Source organism: Elaeis guineensis, chromosome 1 (assembly GCF_000442705.2).
Source record: "Elaeis guineensis isolate ETL-2024a chromosome 1, EG11, whole genome shotgun sequence".
In the NCBI taxonomy this organism is placed as follows: domain Eukaryota; kingdom Viridiplantae; phylum Streptophyta; class Magnoliopsida; order Arecales; family Arecaceae; genus Elaeis; species Elaeis guineensis.
Window position 1 is genome coordinate 7349672 of NC_025993.2, and position 14859 is coordinate 7364530.

The 14859-nt window shown below is 38.7% G+C and overlaps 1 protein-coding gene across 1 annotated transcript; it reads right to left on the reverse strand.

Moving 5' to 3' along the window:
- Positions 1 to 11467: 11467 nt before the first annotated feature.
- LOC105037292 (amino acid permease 3) lies at positions 11468 to 14470 on the reverse strand. Its single transcript, XM_010912976.2, has 7 exons — positions 14363 to 14470; positions 13457 to 13586; positions 13124 to 13357; positions 12914 to 13007; positions 12614 to 12828; positions 12387 to 12526; positions 11468 to 12292 (listed from the first exon to the last, which is right to left on the reverse strand). The coding sequence occupies exons 1-7, from the start codon at positions 14369 to 14371 to the stop codon at positions 11636 to 11638; spliced, it is 1479 nt and encodes a 492-aa protein (XP_010911278.1). The 5' UTR covers positions 14372 to 14470; the 3' UTR covers positions 11468 to 11635.
- Between the last annotated feature and the right edge of the window lie 389 nt (positions 14471 to 14859).

Here is a 14859-nt window from a genome sequence, read left to right on the forward strand (position 1 = left end):
GAAGCCGCGGAGTTCTTTTTATTTTTTATAATTTATAATGTTCCGGCCGAACATTCCAGTGTGGTATCAGATTGCAGACAGCCCGGGCCGGTTCGAAGCCGGGCCGAACCACTGCCTTTGGGCTGGGCTCCACACCAAACATGGGTCAGGCTCAGCCCCGACCGGTACCAGCTTTAGTTTGGAGGGGCCCAACACAAATCCAATCCATTTCCGGCCCATAATGTTATCAGAAATTCTATAGCCAGATAAATAAAGAAAAATTACACATCTTGTATCCCTTCATGTTTGTCTTGATTTAAATTGGCGGTCTCTAAGATAATATATGCTATTAGTAGAGATATGGGAGAATTTGTCTATGTTTTCCGGAGTCTATGACAGATTGTGATACTAGTAAGAGACAATAGTAGTCATATGATAAACCATCAAAAAGATGCAGAAAAGCTAAGGAATATATCAAACATGATATAAATGGGGATGGGGATGGGGAGAGATGGCTGAGTAGACTAAAGTAGCACATCGCTAATCTTGTTGTATGAGTTATTCATATCGAGGGTTCGAATTCCTCTCTTTTCACTTCTTATTATTACTTGAAGACTTTCAAATTAGAAGGGATTTCGATCCTTTGATTTTATTATAGATAAATGTATAGAATAGATAAAATTATAAAAAAAAAGTTAGAAAAAGTAAAAATATCCTTTGTCAGGGAATGGCTCCTTGGCCTCTAATTTCCATATAAAGGACACAGTGAGGATAAAGACTCTCTTTAACCACTATTCTGATTGATTGTATATTTTTCATAAATAAGTAAAGAAAGATGCGATGATTTATTCTAAAAAATCCAAAGAGTTGTTATGTTTAAATTTGACAATGCTTTTGAAAGCATCGTTGACTTTGTACTTCCTGATATTTTTTAAAAACATCATCTTCAGTCTGACGATGCACAATTTCATCGTCTGTTTATATCGTCCATGTTCTTTACGACGCATCTAGAAAGCATCAAGAAATATATTTTCACATTGTCCTTTTCGATGATTTTGTGATATCAAGGCATATTTTTGTGATGCTTATAAGTGTCGACAAATGACTAAGTTAAGACCGACAAAGATCCAATCTGCTATAGTGATAGTATTCCACTTAACCCATAAATGGCTTGTATATCATCTGCTTCCCAATTATAATTGGCTATGCCCAGAGAAACCCTAGATTATTACCACGCAAGCTTATTTTATTTAATCAGAACTAGTTACTTGAAGTTCACTTTTCTTTGACATCTTCCTAGTTCTTATATTTTTCTAAATTAAGTGTGCTAATAAACAGGAGATATAAGTCCATAACTGCGACAATCCAATGCTTCAAGTTATTTTGTAAAGTTATAGAAAACAAATCTTCTTGCAGCGGAAGGGACTGCCCAAGTGGCTGCAGCATAAGCCTATCCCTTTAATTACAACCACAAATGTCTTGTAAGAAATCGTGTTAAAAGTTCTCAGGAAAAAAAAAAAAAGTGATTCTTTTATAAAGAGAAAATGTGAAATTTTGATTTCGTGGACATGTGGCCACAATGCTAACATTCCTCAAAGCTTTTCTTTTATTGTAAGGATCTTATTCCCCTCATGAGATAAAGAACTATTATCCGACAGTGCAACGTATACATCTTTGGAAAATAGATTATGGAATTCATATTAGAATAATCCTCAATCACCAAACTGGTCCATACATTATTAATTGTGTGGTCCGCCATCAGCCCATCACTACAAGTTTGCCCAAGGATTTTTCGAATAAATTTCCGACCAACAAATCATTGGCAACACGTAGCCTTGCATGTGAAGCCCCTTCTCGTCTCTTAATTAAACCTAGCTAGCTATCTTCAAACACCTACATTCTTAATTATTTGTTCATTCATGGGAATAGGTGAAGAATACAAAAGCAAGTCACGAATCCACTGAACAAACACAAATGGTTTAGAGAGTAGCCAGATGTTTCCACCAAGTCAATTAGCCTTGCGTAAATCCACTAACCCCTCGAAAACAACCTTCACCATCCTTATCTAAAGGGAAAGAAGCAAGCAACAAAAGACATAATTAAATATAAAGAAACGAGTTAATGGATCCAGAAATCAAATACAAACTCAGATGCTTATCTTGAATCAGTCAAGCACATCTTCACATGCTAAGTCCTTGTTCTTTGCAACATCCACGCTTTCTTTATGGAAGATGGTAACATCCACATAAAAACGTTAGTGTACTCTTGCAGCAATTAGTGGAAAGGAATACTGCCATTCATCACAGTACTGAAGCATCCCATGCTACTAAGATAAGAAGAGAATACTCTGAAAGCAACTAGCTCCAAAATAAGTGCCATTGTTTGTATTTTTCTCCCTTTTTTTTTTTTTTTCTTGGGGTGGGGGGCGGGGTGCAATTATCGAATCCTAGCATATAGCACAGAAGCAAGACTAGCATCCCGTACTCCAAAGATAAGAAGGGAATCCCCTCCCAATCCAATCCCACCCAAATTATCCTTCCCTTCTTCCTTGCTATCGAGCCTTTTTTGACTCATCTCCTATCCCCACAGAGAGGCATCTCACTTGGTTTGCTGACGACCAGCGACCGCTCAAAGCCGAATCTAAAAGGTGGCGGACCAAAGCAAGCTCACCAGCCCTTCCACACCATCCCTTTTGGACCCCAAATTCTTTATAGAGATTTTTCTGTCGACAGCAACAGCAGTGGACTGGAGTGAACCAGGTCGAGTCCCCACCATCACCACCTGCAAGGAGTGCTCGTAACGAAATCTCTCCCCCTTGCACCACTTTCCAACGTCAGGGAACTGAAAAGCAAACCATCCTTTACTGCTAACTTTATGATTTATTCCTTCGGAATACCATGCATAGATATATAAATACGAAAGGTTACTGTCTTGTCATCGCTCATCTCATCTTGCCTTGCATGGAAGTAGATGATGGATTGAATAATATACACAGCCCCATTCGGCACCACCTATCATTGCGCATCGCACCTTTCTTTAACTGCCACATAAGAGACATGTTATCTTTGTGTAACACAGACTAGAAAGGTTAATTGTAGCAGTACTCTAAACTAAATTTTAGAAGAATAAATATCTTTTAATCACCTTAGGTTCCTACATTTTTCATATTTGATATCCTCTCTTTTAAAAGAGTCTCTCAAGTTAATTTTCTAATACAATTAGATACATTAGCAAATTTTTTCCTTAACAACATTTTCTTAGTGCCGCAAGTCCAAAATACTTCCAATATCTAGCGCGGTTGGTGGAAGGCATGATTGCTAATTACTGGAGCACATCTCCCTTGTTCGTAAGAAATAGAAGCATCGAAGGAAATATGGGAAGGGTGGAAACTCACTCAAGCATCCAGATCTGATTGTTGTGTTGGCTTAAGCCGTTGTTTCATAATGTCTATTCTTTCCATCTAAGGGTAAGCTTGAATCCTAAATATGCTTCTTTGTCTTCTTATTCTTTGTTAGAAAATCAGGTCTGATCCATGAAATTGGTCCAAGATTTACTTGTTGCATGGTGACAACTAAAATGTGGTTTATTTAATCATACTTATTGATGTCCATTTTTTTGTTATTGCTCTATTACGGGAATTTGGTCTCCATTTCCTTAGAATGATTGTTTGCACACTCCAAGCCAAAGTGTGATAGTGGTCTCATTTATCCTATGTATTACACAGTGCCACATTTAACCTATTGTAAAATGTTCGTCCTCAATTATTCTTTTAGAGTCATTGGTTGTCTTCTTGTTAATTTTGAGATAGCATGCAGCAATGATTGTATTTAGCCCCCTAATCTATGGTAAAATTAACTATCATTGTGGTTCCTAGCATGTTAATCATGGATTTTTTACAATTGAGTTGCATCCCGATGAGCCATTATGGTTTAGTCCATCCATGCACTGCAATATGGGTCTTTCAATCACTTTGACAATAGTGATCTAGATGAGATGTCCTTGATAGAAATTGAAGGCATGGCCTAGAAATTTGGTTAGTTGTTCTCAATCTATTGTGAATGGAAATATTGAGGGTTATCTTATTCAAAGTGCTAGTGGACAAGTTGAGACCGATGGTACAGATATTCAAATGAGTGATACTAGCCTGGGGAAAGGACCTTGCTGAAGCAGATGGAGAAGACTGGTGAGTAACAGTAATAGTGATGCTAGTGTGACACTAAGTGATTTAAAAGAGATTGATGAGAATGATGATTACTTATTAAGGAGTACACTGATAAAATAGTTTTTTTGATGATATGATAAAAATGGCTAGTAGAAAGTGGATTCAATGGAAAGTATGTACAAATGGAAGATGCTACAAGATTGGTGGGCAATAAACCAAAATCAGAAGACAGCAATGGTACTAGAAGCCTTGGTAGCTCTTCAAGTTGAGATAGGGAACATTCTAGGGGACAAAATTTTCTAGAGTTTAATTCAGCATCAAATTGGAAGAGCCTGCAAGGCTTCAAATTGGAATGAAGTTTGACTCTCTTGGCATTCATGAATCTAAGATAGAGGATGTATGCTTCTCCAATATATGTTTCTCCAATTACAAGTTCAACCATAGTACCATGCAAGAAAAACTAGAGATAAAGGACGTATGCTTCTCCAATGTAAAGAGAGGTCACACACTAGATCAATACCTATAGGGCAACATACAAGTATGGCAGGCAATTCTGCAATCACAATGTCACTTCTTGATGGCTTATTCAAGCCTATTTATAAGACTTTAGATCCGAAAGCATGCTTAAGATTCAAGAATTCATTCATAGAGTGAGGAGAGACTACAAGGTTTTATATGCAAGATATAGGCCTATAGGCTACAAAGAAAATAATCAAGGTCATATTACATAGAGAATTATACCAAGATATAGGACTACTACGACATTATTAAGGTAATAAGCCTTGGCTCTACTATAAAGATCAAGATGGGCAAACCAAAATTTGGTGTAAAGACCATTTTCCATAGGCTTTACATACATTGGATGCAAACAAGAAGAGCCTTCTAAAAGGATGTAGGCCAATTATCAAATTAGATGTGTAACAACCCAAGAACTCATCTGAAAAAACTAGCTAGTTGGAAGGTATTTTTGGCTTTCTTGGCCCTATATAAATATCCAAGATCTTCCAAATGAATAACCGATGTAGGTCTAAGGATCTTACATACTCCTCTATTTAAGTCCTAGTGTTCTCGTCAGACTAAGGATCCAAATCCATATATCTACTCATAAACTCTATGATTGGCCTGTGGTTAGTCTATCGAATCCATACTGCAGTATCTCCTAATCTACATAAACTATGAATCGGATCAACTCTGATATCATTTATAACAATCCAAGACCTTATCAGAAAAAGTTGGTCAGAAGATATTTTTTTGATTCTTTGGCTCTATATAAATATCTAAGACCTTCCCAGCGAATAACTGACGTGGGACTAAATACACACTCGCACAAATTCTCACAAGATAATTGTAACTTGAAAGGTATTATGAGAAAACAACTGTAAGTAGCTGTTAGGAAGGATGAGAATGAAAATATATTTCTAATTGCATGGTCCATAATTAAAGCTGAGATAAAGAATAGATGAATTAGTTTGTTACTAATCTATTAACAAACATTGGACATGCAAAAGATAATAAATGGATCTTTATGTCTGATAGGCAGAAAATAATTAATTCCCTCAACCTCTTATTTACTTTATTATTAGCTCTATTATTGACATCAAGTTCTTTATACTTTAGGGGTTGGTGATGACCTTTGCAGCACTCATGCCTGCTATTGATCACAAATTTCATGTCCGGCATATGCATTCCAACTTCAAAATAATTTACAAGGGAAATATCTTAATAATTGGCCTATTTACTGCAACAAGAGCTCATAATGCTCGAGAGTTTATTGTAGAGATGGAGTGAGAAAATTGGATGAGGGATCAGTTGCATGGTTGATGGATAATAGGTTGGAATTGTGGATTAGATATGTCTTGGGTGGAAGGCCAAACTCAGATACGATACTAAATAATATATGTGAGAATTTTAACCATTATGTGAGAGAAACTATGCATTTACCAATTGTTTTCATGCTTAAAATTATTAAGATGCTACTAATGCAAAGGTTTTAAGCAAAGAGAAAAGGGTTGATGACCCATATGTCCTAAGATTTAGCAGAAGCTTGAGAAGGGGAACCTAGATGCAATGGAATGCTAATGCTCCTAGGAAGGGGTACCAGATATGACATAGATCATCCAAATAGAAGATTTACGGTAGATCTAGAATAGAGAAAATCTTAATGGAGGAACTAGGATTTGATGGGAATTCTTGCTGCCATCCAATGGCCGCTATAATATCCGTGATATGGGTGCCTGAGGACTTTGTGGATGCATATTACTCTAAAGAGATATTTCTAAAAACCTATGAAAGTATAATTCACCAAATGCTTGGAATGAAATTTAAGCATCCAAGTAATTTTGAGACATGTAAAGCACCACCACATAGAAGAGCTTTAGGAAGACCAAAGAAAGCATGGAGAAGATAGAGGGTTGAAGAAAAGGATCCCCGTAAGATTTGGAGAAAAGGTATTTCATTTGAGTGAGGTAACTACTTGGAGCGGGAGCATAACTCCAGGATCTATAAAGGATCGAAGAAGGATATGAAGAATGTCGCATATCCGGGGACATGCATGCAAAAATCAGAGTATGCAGATTTTTAACTTTTAAATCTGAACACGGCGGAATAAAAATCTGATATAGATTAAATAATTTAATCTATCTAATATGCATAATGTAGATTTAATCTACATGCAACAGGATCGATCACATGCTTTTAAGATATTGAAATTAAATCAAATTTAAATAAAAATAAAAAATCAAGATCATATCTTAATAACTTTTGTGGATCGATGATCTCTGTTGCTAATGATCGTGGTAATTCAATGAGATCCTCATCGAACCGCATACGCATCCAGTCTCTATGGATATCTACACGAAGCTTTCGTTCCGATTAGAGGTCTGCATCTTCACTAAGGTGCTAGCTCCCTTGCAGAAGACGTCTCTTTAATGGTTGATTCGAATCTTTCCCTGGATCTCTCAGACTCTCTAGAGAAGAGAAGGAATATAGGAGGAAGATGAAAGAAAGATTGAAATCTAGAGAACTCTTTCTCTATTTTTTTTTCTCTTCCCAAAATCCCACATCAACCTAGGATAAAATCCTAAATATCAAGCCCAAGAGAAGACACCAAGGGAATTAGTGCCTCTCCTATTTTTTCTCACACCCAAGAGAGGTGCGATGCCTCTCTTATTTTTCCTCACACCCCAAAATAGAATTCCCACAGTGATATTCTAATTTTCATACTAAAATCTGATCTCTTTTATTATGCGCCTAAGACCCCTCTTAAATAGACGCACAAAAGAAATTTGGATAAGGTTGAAAGCCTTATCTGATAAGGCTTAGGAAGGGGGCGTCCAACTCTTGGATGCCTCCATTATTTTGTGCATGTGATACCTCACGGAAAAAAGGGTTTGGGGACGGTTTCTTCATGCAAAAATAAGGAGAGAAGGGGCACTTCAGATAGCTAGGTGGCATGGAATATGGGGTAGGCGACCAAGAAGAATAAGTCCTAGTCCAATTAGAATTTTTGTTTCTTGATTTAATCTCTAACTAATTCTTAGACCAATCCTAACTAACTTAGGAATTAATTATAACCAATTAACTAATTAGGTTGTAGCCCAATTAGGAATCCAATTAGGTTCTAATCCAATTAGAAAATTAGTTAGATTAAACCCCATCAAATTAGGGATTGATTTCTTGGATATAAGATCATCTCATAATTCAACAGGACTTGATCCAATCAAATCTAAATCAAATCAAATTAAATTGAATCTAATTCAATTAGATTTAATTCTAATCCTATTGCTCAATCAAATTGAGTCCTATTGCAATCCAATTACAAATAAATCCTCCATAAATTCACTAACACTTAGCGAATTGATTTATTGCAACTCTTGCATTGAATCAAGCATCAATTATATTGACAATTAGACCCAATAGCGATTCATAATCGCTAATCAACCATCTAATCGGACAAAGACCTCTTTTGTGTGTGATCCTATAGATTTTATTATGTCTGATAGTGAGATATACTGTGATTCTTATCACAATATCATCGAAATTTCTTTCGATGGGTTAGAACGATTCCAACTCTGTCCATCAATGGTCATCGATCATCAGGACAATCCTCGATGAGTCTCACAATCCATCAATGATACCTAGCAATATGTAGTGACAATCCAGCAGAATGAAATATTGCACATCTAGGTGTAGTTACCGTGTAGTTTAATTTTTTTGTCATGAGTTCTGACAAGATGCGGATCAAGAATAACTCGTCAAATTTATTTGTCTGTCATATATCAGATTCAATCAACTTGAGTCTGTGTGAAACTTTATAGAAACTTCTTTCCATCATTCACCCACCATGACCAAAGATTTTAAGATTTAGTCTCATAAACTACATAGGACCTCTCCCAATCTAACAAGATCGACAGATCCCATTTTGATGCACACTCTATTCCTACGATGGACATACTATAACCAACATACACCGTAAGATTCCGAATGGCTATGTAACCAAGTAATTGTACAGTCAAACTACAGTAACCCCATTGTGAATAATCGAGGCACTGTAGATCAAAGAATTATCTACACTACTCTAACTTTGAGCAAATCACCAACGAATAAGTAGCCATCCTAGTGACTTCTTATATTGGTCACACTCAGTACCCTTGATCTCTATCAAGCATCTGTACTCTCGCTCCAATATCCCCACACTGTCGATTCGAGACTCGTTTACCCATGAAGGAAAGCGATCCGTATACCGATCTATCTAGATCAATCACCATCTCCATGACGATCTATCGATCGAGAGCATTTAAGAATTAATAATTAATGGTACGTGCCTAAAATTTTCAATTCTTGAGAATACGTGTCATCATCCGTTAATTCTTTGGATGATTCATGGACACAATTTAAACACAATATGAATAAAAAAATAATCTAAATTTTATTTATTTTAAAATATCAATTACAAAGTTATACCCCAAGAATGTGTACATATGTCAGTCAATCTACCTTCTAGGGCATACATCTAATAGGACAAATCTCTAAAGATAGTATTTTCAAGTAAAAGAGTATTCTTCAAGCCCACAAGAGAAGGCAAGTGTTGCACCTAAAAGTAAAACCTAGAAGACCAAGAAAGGAGAATCAGCGAGTATATATGGCTTATGGCTAAGATTTCACCATTAGAGTATATGCATTATATAAGATACATGAACTGAAACCCTGTATCAAATTAGAATGCATTAATATGTGTAAAACCATCTTTGCCTTCATGTCCAAAAAATTTATTTTGGCCTCGGAAGCATACCATCTGTGCCTCCCTCTCCATTCCACTTGCTCATGAAGTTCAACAAGCCAGTTTATGTGGAGGGGGCAGAATGTCATGATTACGAGCCATTTGTAGTCGGTAGCCTCTAATGCATCACCTAGTAGTACTTCACAAGCCACTAGCTCTAACTAGCTACCTATAGGACCAAGACCATGTGTCATAGATCCATAATTCCATAAATAGTAGACCAAAGTGGAGATAGATTTTTCGAGTGATCTTTATTGGTCTTATCGCTCTAATTTAGCCAAAGTATTTTGGTGATTAGCTACGTGTTATTTATGAAATTTACCGGAGAAAATAGTTATATTTGTCGTGGAAGTCTATATTGAGTGATAGCAACGTAGGTGTTGATGTATATGCTTGTTAATTTTGTGATCTGAACATGGCTATTGCTTTTCCCAAGAGTTATTAATTCCAATATTTCTACAACTTTGAGAATTTTCCAGGATCATTGCCTTGCTCCATTGAGTCCACTTTTATCATCTTGACACATCATGGCCACCTCGACTTAGCTTAAATAACCGGATATTACCATTATTCTTCGTAAAGGCTGCAATTCCAATATTTTTACAACTATTATAGTTTTGAGAATTGTCTAGGATCGTTAGCCATCTACTCCGATGCCACTTGATATGAGAAAAATTGGGAGTTTGAGTCTAGTCAGAAAAAGATCTTGATGTACAAGTAGGAACACGATTCAACATAAAAACTAAAGCTGTTAAATTTTGGGCTCCCTAATTTATATCTGTCATTTTACCTCCTATTAACTATTTCATGCATGACTAAATCTCACGCGATTCTTATTATAATAATAGAAATATAATAGAGACTAATACTTGCAAACCAGTGTTTGAAGTGATTCACCCAAAATCCAGGCAACATCTTTACTGGAGGAGCGAGAGATCCACTATAAGAGTTTGTGGAGAGAAATCAACTCAGAAAACTCTTAGAAAGCTTGATAGGAAAGAAAGAACACACTAAAAAATTTGTCTAAGTAGAAACATGTCTAGAACTTGCTAAGGATCCAAAACTGAGACAAGCATCAGAAAAATATCTTTATCCTTCTCTCTCTCTCTCTCTCTCTCTCTGTCTTTTCTTTGTTCTTTCTTCTCTTCCACGCTCGCATCCGAATCCCAGACTCTCCTTACGCTTATTACTCAGCGATGCCTCGGTCCCTCTTATAACAAAAGAGAAGGAACCACCCATCGGTCCAAGGTACACACTGATTAGAGTCCTAAGTGGAGTTTATTTCCTTTTCCTTTCGTTGCAAAAGAAGCCACAAACCCATGAAGATTTATTCCCAGAAATTTTTAAAAGCAAGTTATTCAGATTAAAAAAAAAAAAAAAAAACTTGGGGAATAACACAGCTCAGCTTAAACCTTGATCCCTTTTTGGTAGCAGGGTTGCATAACTATGGAACTGGTAAAACCATTTGCAAGCATACTTATCCCTGGTAAAAGTGGAATAACTAGTGGTGAAAATAAAATTCTGGTGAATGGCTGAAAACCAGCAATTCTGGCACTCATGCATGTTCCTCAAAATAAGCCTGAACACATCATGGCTTGCCCCCACCTATTGGTCACTTGCATGTTGTTAATTTGAAGCTGCATGCTCACAATGGGGCATGACAAGATAGATTCATTGGCATCATCTAAGAACTAATGACAAGTGAGTTGCTAGTCTGCCTCACAACCAACAGTAGCTTAATTTCCATGTGACTTTTGTCCCCCAACAACTATAATGATAATATATTATTGTGATTAACAATAAAAGTAATTCAATAAAGTAAACTTAATGTCCCAGAACTCCAAAAGAGTGGCAAGCATACCCATCTGGCATTCATGGTATCACTTTATTTGTTGCGTTGGGAGCCCCAGAGCTGCTTTAGTATGTGGCTGCCACACTATCAGAGGGTGCTTCCTAGGTGATTTCAATCTAATAATGATAACTCAAGCAGTAGAAACAACGAAGCTTCTTTTTCCTTTTTATCATCCTCGAAAGAAAGCCAAATCTTTGCTTCTAAGTAACACTTAGTTTGTCACTTGGGGAATCGCCTTTCTTTTCTATTAAAATTATTTGGAAGGGAATTACAATTTATAAACAACAGGAAGCAACAACAGCAGAAGTGATATCTTTTCTTTGAGGGTGAAAGCGGTAGTGGTATCTTAACAAAGCATTATGCATCAATTGCTGGTCTTGAATGGCTGGTAGACCTTGAGGTCGTTCACCACCCCGGCGATGGACCCGGCGGCCGCCGCCACCGATATAGCAAGGCAGGCCATGCTCAGCAACTGGAGGCACACCCACTTGGTGCTCCACTTGGGCACCTTCTTCTGGACAATATACATCTCCACCGGAAAGTATACGGTCAGCGGCCAGAACCCGAGGGCGCCGAGCAACCCGACGACGTCGTTGAAGAAAGGAAGAAGCATTGAGATCACTGTAGTGCAGATCACAAACAGAGTGCGCCATGTTAGCCTGAGAGGATTGAGACGGTAGCACCGGCTGGGGCCGAGAGGGACCTCGACCTCTTTGGTGATGAATTTGGAGTCAGGCCAGGTCTGGAGAGCCCACTTCTCGACGAAGGCGAAGAGGGGCTGGCAGTAGACCTGGTAGGCACCGACGAGGTGGATGACGATGGCGGCATTGGCAATGTCGAGGAGCCAGTAGGGGTCGTAGAAGCCAAAGCCGGTGAGGAGGTTGCCAGGGGCCATGTCGCCGAAGGCAGCATAGCCCATGCAGCCACAGAGCATGTAGAAGATGGTGGTCACCGCCACGCTGAGGAGCGTCGCCCTCTTCATTACCTTCGCCTCCGACGGCGGTGCTTCCTTTATTGTGTCCTGAAATACATAGCCAATGTTTCAGTACATGATTCCTAGTTGAGGAAAAGATTATTTTTGCAGTTGTTCTATATTGGATTTTTGGACTGGATACCTGAATTTCGATGAGGATCAGAGAGTAGGAGTAGGCGAAGGCAATATCACCAAAGGCTTGGAGGCTTCGCCAGACTTTGTCGGTCGGGGAGACAACTGCAATGCTAATTCCAGTGAGACTGCCTTTGATTCCTCCGTTCTCTGTTTGAAAACAGAGCAGAGAGATTAGACACTGAGATAGAGAATTTTGTGGTGGATTTCAGGAGTAGTGGTGTTTGGTGGGCTTACGGATGACTTGAACAATGCCGAGGGCGAGGCCGATGGAGGAATAGGTGAAGGACATGATGGCAGCGAGGATGGAGAGCCACCAAATCTGATCGAAGTCTGGGATTTGAGAGAAGAGGATCTCTGCCACACCAAACATGATCATGTAAGGATTGCTGGATGCTTGGCAGGGATTTTTGTGTCCTTTCTCATGAAAGCAATTCGATCTCTTGATTGCCCTATTTCCAATCCAAACACCTATCAGAAAAGATCCTAACTTCACACAAACAGAAGCTAAAGAACAGTTTATGGGAATCTACTCACAGCATGCTAATGGAAGCGGCAATGGTATATCCAATGGAAACTCCAAAGATATTGGCATACTGGAGGAAGCCACAGATCTTGACCTTGAAACCATCTGTTTGTTGAAATTCAGAAGGAAAAAAAGCAAAAATATATCAGCAAGGCTAAGTTTTGTTGCAAAATGATCTGTTTTTGATGAACCAAGTGTGTTATTGGAGAGTGAGAACATACTGAGGTTGGCGTGGACAGCATCCATGTAGGTGTAGTTGCGCTTGCCGGTCATCGGATCACCGGAGCGGTAGCAGTCAGAAAGAAGGGCAGAGGTGTAGTATGTTACGTAGGAGAAGAGGAGCATAGCAGCAGGGCCAGCAACCCATCCTAGCTGGCCAATGGCCCAAGCCAGCGATAGCACGCCGGACCCGATCACCGCCGTTATAATGTGAGAACTCGCTGTCCATACGGTCCCTGATAATAAGAAGAAGAATTCAGAACAGAGTTCATTTAGATGAATATAGTATTGGTGCACAAGGCGCGGGGATAGAGGCAAATGTTCTGTTCTTTTACCAGTTCTCTTGAGTCGGCCATCATTGTCGAAGCATTTGGAACTTCCCTGTTGGTGACCAAGTTCAATGGCAACCTCCATGGGGGTGAAATTTGCGTGCTGGTGGTATTTTGCAGCACCGTTCTCACCCATCTTTGTCACCAATTGACAGAGGGAGAAACAGAGAAAGATAGAGAAGCAAGTAAGACCCTTTGTGAGCTAAGAAACAGGAAGTACAAGTGTGGAACGGTCACAAAATATAGTAATAGTCTCTGTAGTTTATAGGTTTATAATTGCCGGTTTCTAAAGCGGCTAAGAACAAAGGTTTATAACATGGAAATATAAATAAAAGCAATCATCAACCTGCCAACACTACTAGTACTGTTGCTGCTAAATGTCCCGAAACAGAGGACAACAAAGGAGAGGAGGAGAAAGGCCTGATAAAATACTGAGAATGAATTGCGAGCAGAAGACAGAGAAGAGGGAATGGAATGAAGATGGAGTTGGGTTGGTGATGGGATTTATATAGATGTCACTGGGGGCTTGAGAAGGGTGAAAAGATAAAAAAATTGCAGAGAAAAACTACGTGCTGGCAGAGGCCTGACGTATACTAGTCAACCAGCCAACATCTCCCAACATTTATCTTTTCTCTGTTTTTTTAATGAGATCTCAGATCTCCTCCTCTCGTTGCTCACACCACTCATTGGACTCTCAAAGGTCAATGATCACACCACTTCCTCTCTCTCTTTCTCTCCACAAAAATCTTTGTAGATTACGTGCAGAAGAAACCTACAGACTGGAGAGCATTAACTAAGAGGATGGAAGAAGAGATGGGGGACCCTTCCTAGTGGGTGAATGAATGAATGCAAGGTGGAACAAGTTCAGCTATCAATAGTCTCTGTTTTAGACTTGGTTGAGTTTGCTCTTACCTTTGGCATTCACTTCTCCTGCACTATCGGTGCTGAGGCTTCTACAAAGTAGTGGGAGGAAGGTGGGGGGAAGGAAGCGATGGACGACGTAGGGAGGGGCTGAGGGCCGCCCTTTATATAGAGAGTCAGATGAAGAGTGGACATGAGTAAATAATATAATAGAGGTCACACTTGCGTGCGCTGCTCACATGTATGGCATTTCAACCACCCTTATTGATGAGGAATCGGTTCTCCTCCGTACTGGGTCCGCTTATTTGTCTTTTAGCATTTGTTTATCCATTTAATTATGCTAGTATAGTAATGAAATGTCTTTATGCTTCTGGGTCACTAGGGTTTGGAATTTTACATTTGGTGAAAGAAGATCAAGAATTATTGGTTTCCTACGCAACATCAACCATTAGATTACGCGTACTCTGAATCTTTCCTTCATCTATCAACATAAATTTTGAAATAATCATTGCATGATCTAAAGATATACTACTGCAAGTATCTATGGC

What these genes read in the sequence shown, in the direction of transcription:
- LOC105037292 (XM_010912976.2), bottom strand. An exon ending in TGCTGTCCACGCCAACCTCA is followed by an intron (nt 13,008 to 13,123) that starts GTATGTTCTCAC and finishes TTCAACAAACAG; the next exon opens with ATGGTTTCAAGGTCAAGATC. An exon ending in CGGCATTGTTCAAGTCATCC is followed by an intron (nt 12,527 to 12,613) that starts GTAAGCCCACCA and finishes GTTTTCAAACAG; the next exon opens with AGAACGGAGGAATCAAAGGC.